We start from the raw sequence: 14,744 nt of genomic DNA on the forward strand, positions 1-14,744 counted from the left end.
CTGGTATCCTTCGATGTTTGCACGGTAAATATGCGATATTCTGTAGAATTTCTTCCTCGTTGATTTCCAGTTTAATCGTTCTAAATTATTCCTTTAAAATTTTCAACATAGAATTGAAAATAAACATTATATGAGAAGAACATTATATACATTAAGAAGCATACGAATATGTTAATTATAGAAAATTATATATTTACATAAATATTCATATCGTATTTTCAAGCGCAGTGACAAGAAACATAAGTACAGATTCAATTTTGTACAGTCATAGTATGCGATAGTGCTCAGTCATAGCAATATGTGATTCTAGGTCCAAGTTCCCCTACAAAATGCAACATTGTTGCATTTCAGAAATAATTGCACCGACCAATATGACTCTAAGTAAAATTACCAGAGATCCAGCCAGCGATTATTCGAGTTTTTATCTTTACGTAATCGGCGCGATCGCGCGGCCTGAACCCGCCGCAAGTCATAGGATAGGTGAGGCAAGAAGAAAGAGGAAGCGAGATATCGGATTTAGGCCGGCGCGGCGCTCGAAACAACAGTATGTATGTAGAGGCGGAGCGGTCTCTGGACTAGGCAAGCCGAGCGAAAGAGCTGTGGCAAGGTCTAGGCTGGCTGGCATTCAAGGTCGCGTGCACAGCGCAAAAGCCCCTGGATCTATCCCCGCTCCAGATTTCTAGCGCCCTTTGCCTCTCACCTTCTTTGTCGCTCTATCGTACGTGTATACACATTTCACCTTTCTCTCTCTCTTTTCCTCTCTCGCTCGCTCCTTCGCAGCTACTCCCTTCTCCTCGACCATTCGAGCCTTCTCTCTCTCCCTGCTATTTTCCTCTTGCTGTCCTTCTCGCTCTTTCTCTTTGCCCCTCTACCAGTCGCCTGACGTTTCCCTCTCATACAGTCTTGCCCTTTCCGCGTGCAACATCGATTTACCCATAAAAATTCCCCGTGCTCAACTCTATCACTCGTCTATTACTTCCTGGCTGATGTTCGACGTTTCCCATTCCCAGATTCACCGTTGTAATACGCGACAAAGGTATGATTGATCCGCGGGATGATTTAGCAGCGGTTGCGTGGTCTGGCGTTACTTGAAATCATTTATTTACATTGCCTTCCCGTACATCCGCGTATACATACACGTAGGTCAAATGCGTGTACCATTGCCACGCTTAACTTGTTAGTTAGATAAAGAAGAAGAACGTAAGTAGCCGCGTAGCGAAGATACGGAACCTCAGGCTTGTACGAACGAATTATTCGAGCCTGTCTCTGCCTCGCACACTTGCACGAATAAAGTAGTAGCGTTGAGTAAAAGAGAGTTTTCTGGAAGCTGTTTACTCGCGTTAGAACGAACAGTTCGCTAGAGAAGCGTACCGTAATTGTGTACGGGTCAAGTTCAATGCGTCATTATGAATGTTAAAGAACTGGCTACGTGAGCATTAGTCGTTAGATTTATATCAGTAGCGTAAAAACAACTAAATTGTTTATGAAACGCTGTTAGGATGTCGAAATTGCTTATTGCGTGTAAAGTTCAAACATACGAGTAAGAAATCTCATTACAAATAAACTATGTAGTGTTCAGCATAATAGACAATGTCCCATTCATCTATTCTCGTTTATTTTATCTGAAAGGCAAAAAGGAATGCGGAGTAGGACGTTAGATGTTTCTTTTGAGCGTGACACAGCTTCTGGGAATTACTTGTAGTCAACAAAGCAGCGATATATTGTGCTTCGGAAGAGGGATTTTCGTAGGTAAGAAACATTAGAAACAGGATGAAATTTACTCTAGCACTTTGCGTGCGTTTACACTCCATTTCAGTATGGTATAATTAAACATGAAAATTCTTACGAAATACAATCCCGGACGTAAACGTTGTCGTTATTTATTTCGAATGTATTCCATCAAATTTCAGTACTGCTCCGAATGTATTTCGTCTTGACACTGTATAGTCACAGTATCTCAACTCGATCCTACATTCAATTCCGTTGACCTAGATTAAACGCTAGTCGAAGTGGCAGATATTCATAGGCCATTCCCCGTTTCTCTCCAGCTATATCGCTGTTGAAAGAAACAGATACGTCGACGTACGTTTTACAATTGCGAAACGTGTCCTGTAACGCTCATCAGCGTGGCATAAATGCAAGGTGGAGCGGGATTTTCGAATAGACTAATATGGATGCTGTGCGAGCGGTGAATTCCTTGTCGCAGGACTCGTAGCCGCTCCTACAGGGAGAAACAGAGACGGAGAAAGAGAGAGAAATTAAGAGAAGCGGAACAAGGGAGTGTGAAATAGTGGGATAGACCGGACTACGAAAAAGAGATCAATGAATAATTTTAAAGTAGTGAGCGGACGAAAAGCCATCGATTGAAATTTTCATCGTGCTTTTGCACGCGCATGTTCGTTCAATTATTTATTCACGGAATAACGAACGAAGAAGCAGATAAGTCGGGTTGGCGAGCAAACGAACGAAGAAGCGAACGGCGTATGGTTCGACGACGAAAGAAACTAAAATGGCAAGAAGGAAAGAGCGACGACACGTTGAACGGTTTTCGGACGTTATGGAAAATTTCAGGCGAGGTTACGTCGTCGAAAGGTTTCGAGCTAATCCTGTCGAGTACCTCTGACGCGACGCGACGTTCGAACTCGGCGGAGAGATAACTTGGGATATAGCTAATTTCATATTTGGCGTTCACACGTCGAATTTAAACGAGCACACGTGGCCGCGTCGCGTCACGTTATTATTAGGTGTCTGCAGCTCGTATAAAGCGTAGCCAGTGGTTTCTAGTGAATTTCAGTCTGACATTCAGCCGTTTTGTGTTTTAATATCGCGGCGTTCACGTTCGCGTCACCGTGCCGCCCACGCTTTAAATTCATTTCACGAAGTGCAGCAGCGTCGGGTTTGAAAAAGGGCGACGCACATGTCGTTCTCGACGTTTCCAATGGCAGGTCGCGTTACACAAGCGCGTGGAATTACAATATCGGATTTCATTTTCCGTCATAGGACCGGAGATTTCTCGGAGAAAGAGCCGACGGAATGCTTCCGAGTGAAATTCGCCGCGCGATGAACGGTTTTGCACGATCACCGCTCCTCTTGTCCTCCTTTGCAACAAGTATATTCTATACTAAGACCGGAGCACCCAGCTAGGATGATAGGCGTTTCCTTTAAACAAAATATAGTTGGCTGAAGATGGTTTCAGAAACCGAAGTGGGCGATGTATCGTCTGGACGCGAGAATACGTGTTTATCAAACCGTCTGGTCTCGTGGAACAGGAATTTGCTTCCAAATAATGATAAACTGCCCGCTTTTATTATTCTGGCTACGTATTTCTATTATAAGATTTCTCCATCCTGTTGAACTGACGAAGAACGTGGTACAACATTACACGATATACTTCGGACATTCTAACAGCCTATTCTTCGTTTTACCACCAGATCGATTCATTATACATACTGTTCATAAGAAACAGAATTGTACTAGCGATGATATTCGTCTAATTCAAGACGACTCGACGCTCGGTTATCCTCGTTTTCCTGACTGTAAAAGGAATTTTTATCAAGCCGCCCTGTTATTCGGCTCTTCGTTCGAACACCGATACTGGACGCGCGAACGCGTGAACTTTGTATTAGAAATCCGCGCGTTCACGAAACAAGAAACGATGATAAAAGCAGACGAGTTCAGGCTGGAATCAACTGGTTGAATTCCGCAGGAATTTTCGAGGCTTCCCCAACGGGCAATAACGAGGATTCGGCCTCGTTTATCACCACTTGTAGCTCTACTCTGGCCGGCCGAACCGTTTTCTCTCGCTCGTGTTCGCAAAAGGAAGAAGGCGCGACGACTATCTCGTTTCTGCGACGACCGCTTGGTCGGGTTGCGACGCTACGTAACCCTCTTTCAGCCCTTTATTTTCAGACCGTTTTCACACGTATCGCTACTACCACCATCGTCGCCACCGTCAGTATCTCTTTCTCCCTTTCACCATTTTTTTCTTGCTCTATTTTCTCCGCTCTGTTCACTTTCCAGCGAATCGAGAACTCGACGACGAGCACGCAAGCGCGTACGTTCATGCTCGTGTAAAAGCTATCCCATTCTCCTGCAACTATACGTGGAACTCCTGTTTTTCGATGCACGAAGCAGACGTTTGTCTGGCACGCGACTACTCGGCTTCTTCCACGTCCTCATTCTACTTTTGCTACACCGACGCACAGCTGATTCTTCTTTCTCGGTTCTGGTCGGATAGTACCTGCTCCCTCGAGGGTAAAAGCCGATTGCGTCGCGGAAAGTCAATGAGACAGCTGTGGCTGTGACCAACTCCCTCAATGGCTGATTATAACAAACTCTGCCGATGGATCGATTAGAAACCGGATTTATCTTCCCTTTTATCACGTACAATTACTCGATCGTGATCCTAGTCTCTTTATTGAATCTAGTTTTCCTTAGTTTATACGATAAAGACGCGCCTAAAGACGGTGATGAGCGTTACTTTACCTCGGCAGGCTTTCCATCAGTCCTCGACACCGTAAGATACATCCCGCGATAAGAAGAAAGTTTACGGAGATAGCTGACGTATTAATTAGTCAGCGCGTATTAATCTTCGTCGAGTAATCGAAACAAGTAACGAACGTCGTGCCCGTCATCGTGGTACACTGGCGCGGAACTTTTAATATTTCATGGTGTCATTTCCTTCTTTTTACTCTTTTCTTTTTTCTTTTTTATTGAAAACTCCTGCACAAGATGGACAATAACGCTGGGGCATCGATAGATTAACGACAAGATCGAATCCATCGTAACGTGGACGGGGAGTAACGCTGGGGAAAAGGAAATTAACAACTTCTCTTTTTCTTCTATCGTCAATTTTATTGCGACTTCTCGCCTCCACTCGGCAGGCAGATTCATCCTGACTAGTTGATTGCATGGAATTTACTCGAAAGACCCAAGATATGCCCGATACACACAACGAAGAAGATGACGAAATGAGAGTGGTCGATAGTTGCACGACGCTCTTTCCAGTATTCCGTTTTCCTCATCCCCTTCAGCTCTTCTCTTTACTCCTTCGTGGAACTCACCCCAGTTTCCATGCGAACGACGGCCCCGTGCTTCGCTTTCTTCACAGTTTAACGTAACATCTATACAAGTTCGGTGCGATACGTGTTTCAATGCAACCGTACAGCTACATTATCGAAAGCAACAATGACGACGACTTATTTTTCTTCCTCCGCATCTCTGCACTCTTTCAGTCACTTTTTTCCCGCCGTTGTTTCTCCACGTTTCTAATACGACCAAATGGGCTACGTCCTTCGCACAAACGAGTGCGTTAAACAATGAAATCTCCCAATTATGGTAAACTGGTAAACCGGTAAATTAGACGACAGATGGGTTTAATGACTGGACGTTGAAAGAAGTTTCGTTTGGCAGAGATCTAAGCCTTCTCGCACGATGAATTAATGTTATCAGTGAAGTTTAAGTCAGCACAAATTTAAATCATCTTCTTCTAATAAAGATGAAGTCTGTCATATTATTTTGGCAGATAATTTCTTTCATCTTCAGGTAACTTGCGTAATTTCATGATGTACGTTGGGAATGATCGTAGAATTCGATTCTGTAAAGTTTAAAGTAGGTCTCTTTGATGTAAAATAGATATTCCTCCCTTACGTCGGCGTAAACATTCAAAATTCTTTGATGTGATTTGCGAGTCATTTCGTGGAATATCCATATGTTAATTTTACAACGTTCCGATACAGGTTTTACTCACAAATTCCTAACTTTTCTTTTATAATTCATCACAACTTCGGTTTTGAAATGACGACGACATTGTATCTGAATATTCTGTATATCGTTACATCCTGTTTTAAATAATTCATTGTCTTCGCATTCTGCCATTTTTCAACATCTACAGATATTTCGCAATTGACTATCCCTCGAAAGCACATTCAGTAATTCGATCCTTCTATCATACTCGGTAGATACTCGTACTGATACTTTCGCAGTCATGATTCTTAATGTTTGCGATGGCAGAAGACATGCTATTAATAAAATCTTGTTATCAGCCGAAGAAAATACGAGGAGAAACGTTTCCTGAGAAAATATTTCCGATATATTCCGCGGAAACTTGTTGTAGAAAGCAACTTGCACTAAAAGCTGCTTCAAATATTGCATAAAACTTTAATTTATTATAACGAGTGTAACGACAAGAAGAAAATAAAATCTCCATTTCTCGCTTCAACGACGTACAAGCAGAAGCTTACAGCAGCTAAATTGGAATTTCGAACCATTTCAATCCACTCGAAACGATTCAAACTGTCTAACTGCTTTAATATTTTCTTTATTCCATCCTACAAACAAAATATCTGTGGGACAAATTGAAAAATTCCTTTGACCCTTTGCAGCAGGATATCTGTTCTCAGTCATCAAAGCAAAGAGCCACTCTAACTCAGCCAATCAACGCCCTGACGAAAGAATGTCGTGCATCGATAAATATTTAAATATATCGTATATTAAGTTTAGAGCAAACGCTATTCCTGGTTCGAAGAGGAAACTGAAATTGGTATAACAAGATGTCATTGGACGCCAACTGGAATGTTCAACTCCATTCATCCCACGCACTGAATATAACGTAATATCACGATCATTTATTCTCATTTTTATCAAGCTTTCTCAACGATGAAACGTTGAACAGTTGTAAGACTTGAAAGCTTGCACGAGCTACTTGAACGTTTCCTCTCATTATATTATTATTGTTCCTTCAATACTAAATAATTCCAATCAGTATAGCAGCCATGTCTGAGCGCGATACTATGGTAAAAAATTAAACAATCCAGAATCAAAGATGAGAAATTCTCAATAGAGATTGTTTTCAGTCGTTGTATTCCTCGAGTATCGAGCGCGAAGTTCGTACGTCTGGGTACAAGTTGGCCAATCAGCGAATATTTACAGATGTATCCCAAATTTATTAACGCACGCTTTTCGCGTCGAACGCAGTGAAAACATTTGGCATTTCGATAGTTCTTCGCGGTTCGGCTGCGTCGATAGCATCGTGTTGCGTTCGCGAAGGAGGTGCGAAGCACAGTGGCCAGAACGTTGTCCTCGCGAATTCATTTCCTTCGTTCCGAGGAAGGTCTTGAGATGTTCGATTCGATACGACGTTCCATTGAAAAAACGTGATTGGAATAAAATAGCGAATCGTCCGAATCTTCAGACAGAACAGGAGCAACAATAGCCGGCGTCTTTTCCTTTACTTTTGTTCTTTTCTTTTTTACAGTCGCGTCTTTGCCCTGATTGAATTTACAATTTTTGAGATGGAAAATTGCACACGAGCGATCGCGTGCATCACGGACCGGGGCGTCGATTCATCGCAGCCACGCAATTTGGCATAGCACGTGCTGTTAGCAAACCGATGCGACGGCTACAAATTGATGCCCTCTGGGCCCAATGTCGGTAAATTAATAGAACCAGCGTTAAGTTCAATCGATGATGCGCAATAAATTGATGAAATCGTTATTGCACAGTCCGGTATTATTTAATCAGCGATGCACACTTCATTCAAGCACAATTTTCTGAATAACCGTGTATAACTAGATGCTCGAATAACACTCCGGAGCCTGGTCCGGCCATTGTTCATCGACGTCGATGATACACTGTAGGACGCTTCATGCTACCGCGTTTCGTTAATGACACCGACTCCCTCGGTGTATCGCGACGTCCCCGGAGAGACACTTGCGTCACAATCGTCCCTGCAGCGTCTTCGTTCGTTGGCTATTTTTTCTCCCCTTGCGATACGTTGAGCTTTTACCTTCTTCCAGTCGAGTTTGTCCACTTTGTCGTTGTTCGAGTGCCAAAAATGCGAAGCTGCCAGCAAACCGTACCGCGGGATCGTGCTACTCGAAATTGCCCCAAAAAAGGGAAGAAGAATATTTCCCTTTCCTTTAGAACTGCGTGGAAAAGATACGTGACAATAATCAGAGAATTTCCTTTCGCGAGTTTCCTTTTCCATTTTTCTTCTTCGACACGAAACTTTCATGCGATCGTTCCGTGGCCTTTGTTCTTACGTCCGCATCTTGGACCTAGTTCCACGTTACACGTACTCGCTGGTCTTGGTAAACTCGTAAGCGTGCGCGTGACAGGTAATAGGTAACAGTTATTCGCAACGGCTCGGTGAAAATCCCGGGAAATTTATTAAAGGCCCGGCCTCGACGCGCACGGCAAACGAAAAGTTTCATTTGAGTATACGCGAGTCGGCGTACCACCTAAGTCTACGGTATTCTGCTTCTTTTAATTCCTCCTCTTCCACTCGTCTTTTGTCCACGATTTTTATCTCTCGAACGGGGGGCATCGTTGTAATACAGTTAGTTAACGACCGTCTCCTCTCCTATATACTTCAAATAAGGAAAATCCAACGTCGCCTGGTTTTACTGAAACATTTGGAAGAAGGCACAATCCCACCGAGAAACCGGAGTAAATACTTTATTTCAATCTTTAGAGGCCCCGTGTCTCTTATCTAAAAGGGTAGTCACAATGCGATCTTTTCAATCCGATGAAGTACAGAGTACCCCTTCAGAGACGCGCATTTAGGATCCGCGAATGTTTTGCGGAGGAGATGTAAACCGACCGTTATATTCGTTAATCCACTCTTAACGCAGTTAACGATCAGAGCGAGAGAGGGAGAGAATCCTTGGAAACAGTACAATGCGATCCAAGGCACGCCGTGAGACGCGCTCGGCCTTGATAGCTTTCGATGTAATCTGAAATTAATGCACGTTACGAGTTACGTGGTTGAAGCAGCGCATAAGCGTCACGAAGACTAAAAGAAATTTAAGATGCCACGGGACCCGGCCTGAATACAAATTAAACGCAAAGATTGTACACGTGGCTACGGTCCCTCAAAAATGGATAATACGCAAATTCCTTTCTCCGGTCACGCAATTCTAGCTAAGCTACGTTCTAAACTCTCGTCGAACGTTGTACTTTCCTTCGGATTTGGAAATTAGAGCGAGTCCGAAAGGATCATTCCGGTTGATGGAACCGTTGTCCGGCGTGTGATCTCGAACTTGCACCGACACGACGTGACCTTACGACTTGCAATGGTCTTGTCGTTTCGAGGACACGCAAAACTCACATTCGCATCAGCTGTTAACACGCGAGACTCACTTGTAACGATAAGCGTATGGTAATCCGCTGATCGTAAGCGATTTAAGATCATAGCGTTTGCTGTACGAAAGTTTCGACGAAAGATGGCGCGTTTAACAGCAGATCGTTTGTTAACGAGCTTTCAACATCTTCCTGACCCCGCGTCAATATTAGAGCAACGACGCGGCTCGTGAGCTGTCAGCTATTAGTAGTTAGTTACCATTCGCGTGCCGCCGCCGCTCGCTGTGGAAGACCCTCATCTAGGACGCACCGAGACTTACGACGTACACTCGCACTTGAACCGTTTGTCGACCAGAACACGCGGAGTGACTACGATTCAATCGGAACGTTACAACTAGGATTAGCGACACATTTTTAGAAACGCATGTAAGTTGTCCCTTATGCATAGGGTTATCGTGCTCGAGCACACGGAACGCATAGGATTGCACCGATAGGATTACCAAGTCGCAGAACATCGGTTATGTTACGGCTGATAATACCTACGAATCGTGTAACGCACAGAGGGATCTCAAAGGCTTCGCTAGAAATGCATGGAGCCGACCGTTGTAACATCCAGGTTGTCTGCCGTGGTGATCGTGTAGCATGGTACCGATGGATAGGGTAGACGTGAATCGAGCGATAATATCGGCTGCGCTTCGTTCGGCCACGAGCGTGCGAGGAACTCGAGGGCGAAAACCGCAGTCGAACCTCGGCGACGTTCTCAGTGGTCAACTTCGAACACAGATAGGACAGTGGCTCGGAGAGTAGCGAGAGCTTGTGGACGAAGATGAACGGGATACGCGCAGGCGGAATGGGGGTAAATAGACGAGCGGAGGAATAGAAGGAGAGGGTGAGAGAGGGTTAAACAGAAAGCGGGAGGAAAAGAGAAAGGGGAATAGGGTGAGAGAGTGAGAGGGTGGAAGGCGAGAAAGATAGAAGAGGGAGGCAGGCGCGTGAAGCGAGATGGAAGAGAAACAGATAGATTAATAGAGAGAGGGAGAACCGTGGCAGGTGCAGGAGAGGATTCGCGTACGGGCGGGTTAGTTGTGCGTACCAATCGCGGGTGCAGGGTACGTCCGCAGGCACGCAGGAGGAGGCGAAAACCGGGCACAGCCCCAGGAGCGGAGGGTCCCGGCGAACGGGGCAAAACCGCCCACGCTGCTTCCTGGGGACCGGCGCGCGTCTGCTCGCGCTGCGACGAGTGCAACGCATTGAGTACCGCGCGCGAAAACGGGCTTCAACGCGACTCGGTTGGGTGGTGGCCCGCTGTTCACTCGTCGGAGAGAAAACGCGAGACAAGGAGGCACGCGAGACAAGGAGGTACACGAGGAGCGACAGGGATGAGAAGAAAAAGAGAGGGATGCGTGAAGGAGGAAGGGTGAAGAACGGAAGAGGAAGAGGAGGACAGAGGAGAAGGAAGAAGGGTGGCAGGGGTTGACTCGGGGTAGGAGGTTAGCGGGGACGAGTGAGCTCTGGCGGAGGTTGGGCGACGGGGGTGGCGGCCGATTCTCGGTTGGTGGCGAAGGCTGAAGGGGAGAGAGAGGTGGCGGCGGTAGTGGCGGCGGCGGCGGCGGCGGCGGCGAACATAAAATCCCTCGCACATGCCTGGTGCATTCATTAGGGGGGATGTGTCCGTGCAGCGTACACGTCGACCTGCATCCACGCCACCCTCTCTCTCTCTCGGTGCCACCCCTGGCCTCAGTCGCGCTTCGCGGCCAACTTGGTACACACGCCACTTTGTTGTTTCTCCCTCTCGGAGTTTCGTCCGCATTTGTACGTCTTCGACGTCGCGTCGCGAGATAATCGTGCTACGCGAGAATATTTCGTTTCGATCTTGCCGTCGATCGTCGATTCAACGAGAAAAAGTAATCACCGACGGTCGTTATTAACACCGCTCTCTCTCTCTGATTACGCCGTCTGTGTTTCTCGTTTTTACATATCGAAACTTCCTTTCCTGCTTTGCTTCTTCGTTCGTTCGATTTGACGCGTTTGCGATCATGAATAACGAACGTTTCATGAGTTGAAGATACCGTATAGTAACTACTCGGTGTCGAACGATTATTACGAGTGCGTTCGTTCCGTTGGTAACTATCGTGTGCGCGAATGTACTGTCCATGAAGAAGGCAGAGATCGCAGTTGCATCGTGAAACGCAAAAGAAGCTGCCTGCTGATCGCCCCTTCCGTGAATGTGAAGAGGATCGTCTTCGTTCGTCACCAGCAAGGATTGTCCCCGTAAGATCGTCGCGGAAGATCTTCACGTAGGAGGATCAAAAGGGATCCTTCCTCTGAATCTGCATGGTGCGGCTACACGCCAGGCTGACAGGATTTCATGTTCACGAATTTCAGTAAACCAGGTAACGATGCGCCTAATCCGCCTTCACGGTATCGGCGCGTCGATTTTCAGATTTTCCTTCGCGCGACACCCTCGCGTCGTTAGCTCTATCGAGAGAATACGTTCAATTTGCGCGCTCGGCTTTCCTCTGGCTGCACGCGGTGGTTCGCTTAGAGGGGAGGCCAGCTGCGGATTCGCGCCTATTCCGTGGCCCGCAAACAACCTACCAGAACCGGACCCATCGATCGCGAGATCTAGAGGCATGCGTCGCGTGTTCCTCTCTCTCTCACTTTGTCAATCTCCCTTCGAGAGACTAAGACGCAACCCACGTCGAGGCAAAAACGTTCAACTACCGCCGATCAAATACGACGTTCATATTTCTTGTCGCACGATCGTTTAAACGCATTTGTTTGGTCAGTTTTTATCGACGTGCGAGCCTCGCTCGTTCGTTGATCCGCTGTTTTGACAGTTCGTTTTCTATTTTTACGCGAGTCGATAATCGGATAGGAAAATAAGGGAAATGGTTGCACCGTTCAACGTAGAAAATATGCGGAATGTATCGAAACCGAGGGATCAGAATCCCTTGTTAAATTCCGTAACTGGTCGGAAAACTGTATAGTTTAGCGGATTTCGATAATATGCTCAGTAAACTAGACTGTATTTATTGGTTTACCGTCCGATTGAAACATAAACTCGCTGAGCGCGGACAAAAATACGCGGTAACGCGATTGTCGATTCTCGAAAATATATTCGCCAACGAACGCGTGCGTGGCCTATTTCGTGACCATCGTATCGTTTCCATTGTTTCGCGAACAGTAAAACCAGGCGAAAGATGTTCCTTCACGCTGTAGATGAGAACAACGAAAATTTACGAGCGATGAAATTTCAATAAGCGAAACGAATATGAAAGTTAAAACTCGCCAAGACTGACTTTTGCTCAATAAAATGATAAAAAATCTATTTTTTTAAATACGTAGCTTTATTGTAGCAAATAGAGGAAATCCAAAATTGTACGTAAGATAGATCATAAAATAGGTGCAATATAGCACCTATCGTATTTCATGTCGGAAAAATTACATTTCAACTGAAACGGAGAAACGTTGTTTCTCAGTTTCTAGGTGCTTCAATTTAAGGTTTGTAATTAACCGAAGTGCGCGACGAATAAATACGCAACTATGCTATTACTCATTATGTAGCTTACATCTAAAATTGCAATTTACCTAGTTGCGTAAGGTAATAAATATTAAATTTCGCAATTTCTCATAGGAGACAGCGGCAGAAAGGAAAAGAGAGAGGGAATAAAGAAACTCATTTCTTCCTCGAATCAGAATTCGAAATACGTGAAATGATATTTCTGAATCGGAAACGTTGTTCGGCCCGTACAAACGAAACATTCCTTAAGATATAATTTAAAAGCGACGTTCTACTGACATATGTTTTTACAAAAGTTTGTCATGCAAATTTCCTAGAAATATACTGGTCGTTTCACAATCGAAAAATAGGATTTGAGAGAAATAAAACCGAGCGAAGAATTTTGTCGAGCACTAAGATTCGAAAGAAAAAAGACGAGCCGTACGTAGCTACGTTAGAATCTTCTCGGGATTATTTGCGCAATGTTTCTCCGGTAACGTTCTTTCCTTATGCAAATACAGAATGCCCTCCTTACATCGTGCACTTCGGTGGACAAATATTACAGTAACGGTATATCAAGATTAATTTTTAATCCGTCGCGATGAGCGGTGAGAAGCGAACCATATTTTATCATGCGCGCATGTAGTTTTTCCGTGCTTCGAGTTACCTACACGTTGATTAAGAGACAAATAGGATAAAAATAGAATTAACAAAAAACAAAAAGAGAGAAAAAGTAAAGAAAAATAAGTATCATGAACATATTCGCGTTTCATAAACCAATGAATAGTTATCGTTCATTTTCTATAGCTCGATGCAGCAGACGATGCTCCTATTAAAACGAACTGATCGAAAGTTCGAGCATGATCAACGCCAAACAATGTGTTTACACTCTACCCTTTTGGAAAAGACGACGGGAGGCAACAGAAAGCAAATTCTCGTGTCTCTCGAACGTATCGTGACGTCGTCCAAGATGACGCATCGATATCGATCGAATCCTTCGATCGCAGAAGATCGAAGGAGTATGTATTGCGCAAGAAAGAGAGAAAGAAAGAGAGAGAGAGAGAGACAGAGAGCCAGAGAAGAAAATTAATTCGCGGTATAACCAGGACTTCCAATTGTCCTGTACTAGCGGCAATATTTGTGCAGCGCGTAAGAACGTTTAATATAGGCCCCGAAGTTTCCGCAGCAAAACGTCTCGATCTTTTCAAAATTACACGTTTAAAGCGTGCTATTTCTTCTCCTTCTAAGCTACACCGCCGCATTGTCGCTAAGAAAACGTACGACCGAGCGCAGCAGCGTGCGTCTTTTATCGGGACAGCGTATTTTATGCGAACTTTCTTACTACTGCATTAAACTTTACTGCACCATCGTGAATCCGTTGCGTTTTGTTCGAGCGTGAATTATGTATACCATCGTATACGACACTCTTTTCGTTGCGAGTTTTAGTCCGAACAATCGGACCAAGTATCGAACAAGAATCGAAGGTACTTGAAGAACGATCGTGCACGTACATGTGTCGATCCATTAATTATTCATCGCGACAAAGAGAAGAAAAGATAATTAGAAGTTTTATCGCGAAATGCCGAGTTAATAGTCTGTGTTGGGTAATTTACGAGGAATCGGCGCGCGCGCAGTTAACGCGCGAACATGCGCGCAGCGCGAGAAGATCGCGCAAGCCGCGTGGCAGCGCTGCATTTCCGGTATGCACCGCGCGAAGATCGTCCCTGAAGATCTGCCAGCCGCACGGAAGACAGAAATATGTCTTTCTTCTTTTTTTTTTTTTTTTTGCCGCGCGACTTCTCAACGCGCTAGGGCGAAAAACAGCGACGTATCCAGCCACAATACGTCACGATATACCTGCTTCCACTTGTTTTCCTCGTGGAACAATCAAGGCCATCGCGAGATAATTATGCAGATAACGGTGATGCTCGCCGATATCCCAGCTGTAGGAGGATCTACAGGTCCGTTCCTTGCTTTACTATTTTTCTCTCTGTGTGTCTGTTCTTTAATATCACCGATCTTTGCTCTTTCACACATATGCATACACATGATTCAGTGTTGAATATTCTTGTTGATTTTAACTTTTTCTGACGATCATGTAGACATGTCATATTTACATATGAAACATATGTATATGTATATATATATTATTTTAGAAGCA

General features: G+C 44.8%; 1 protein-coding gene across 11 annotated transcripts in view; it reads left to right on the plus strand.

Annotated features, from left to right (window-relative positions):
• The first annotated feature begins 10,720 nt into the window (after positions 1 to 10,720).
• Positions 10,721 to 14,744, plus strand: part of LOC132906579 (sex determination protein fruitless) — an 83,530-nt gene continuing 79,506 nt past the window's right edge. For 6 of the 11 annotated variants that reach the window (XR_009658002.1, XR_009658001.1, XM_060958893.1 and 3 more), the window contains exon 1: positions 10,726 to 14,544. Coding sequence is in view for 9 of the 11 variants with exons in the window: in XM_060958893.1 (XP_060814876.1) it covers positions 14,286 to 14,544 (259 nt within the window). In the remaining 2 variants the exon portion in view is untranslated. Of the gene's footprint in view, positions 14,545 to 14,744 lie in introns of all 11 variants that reach the window. The other 5 variants (XM_060958883.1, XM_060958885.1, XM_060958895.1 and 2 more) reach the window with 5 other exon arrangements.

This window comes from Bombus pascuorum, chromosome 4 (assembly GCF_905332965.1).
Source record: "Bombus pascuorum chromosome 4, iyBomPasc1.1, whole genome shotgun sequence".
Classification (NCBI taxonomy): Eukaryota; Metazoa; Arthropoda; class Insecta; order Hymenoptera; family Apidae; genus Bombus; species Bombus pascuorum.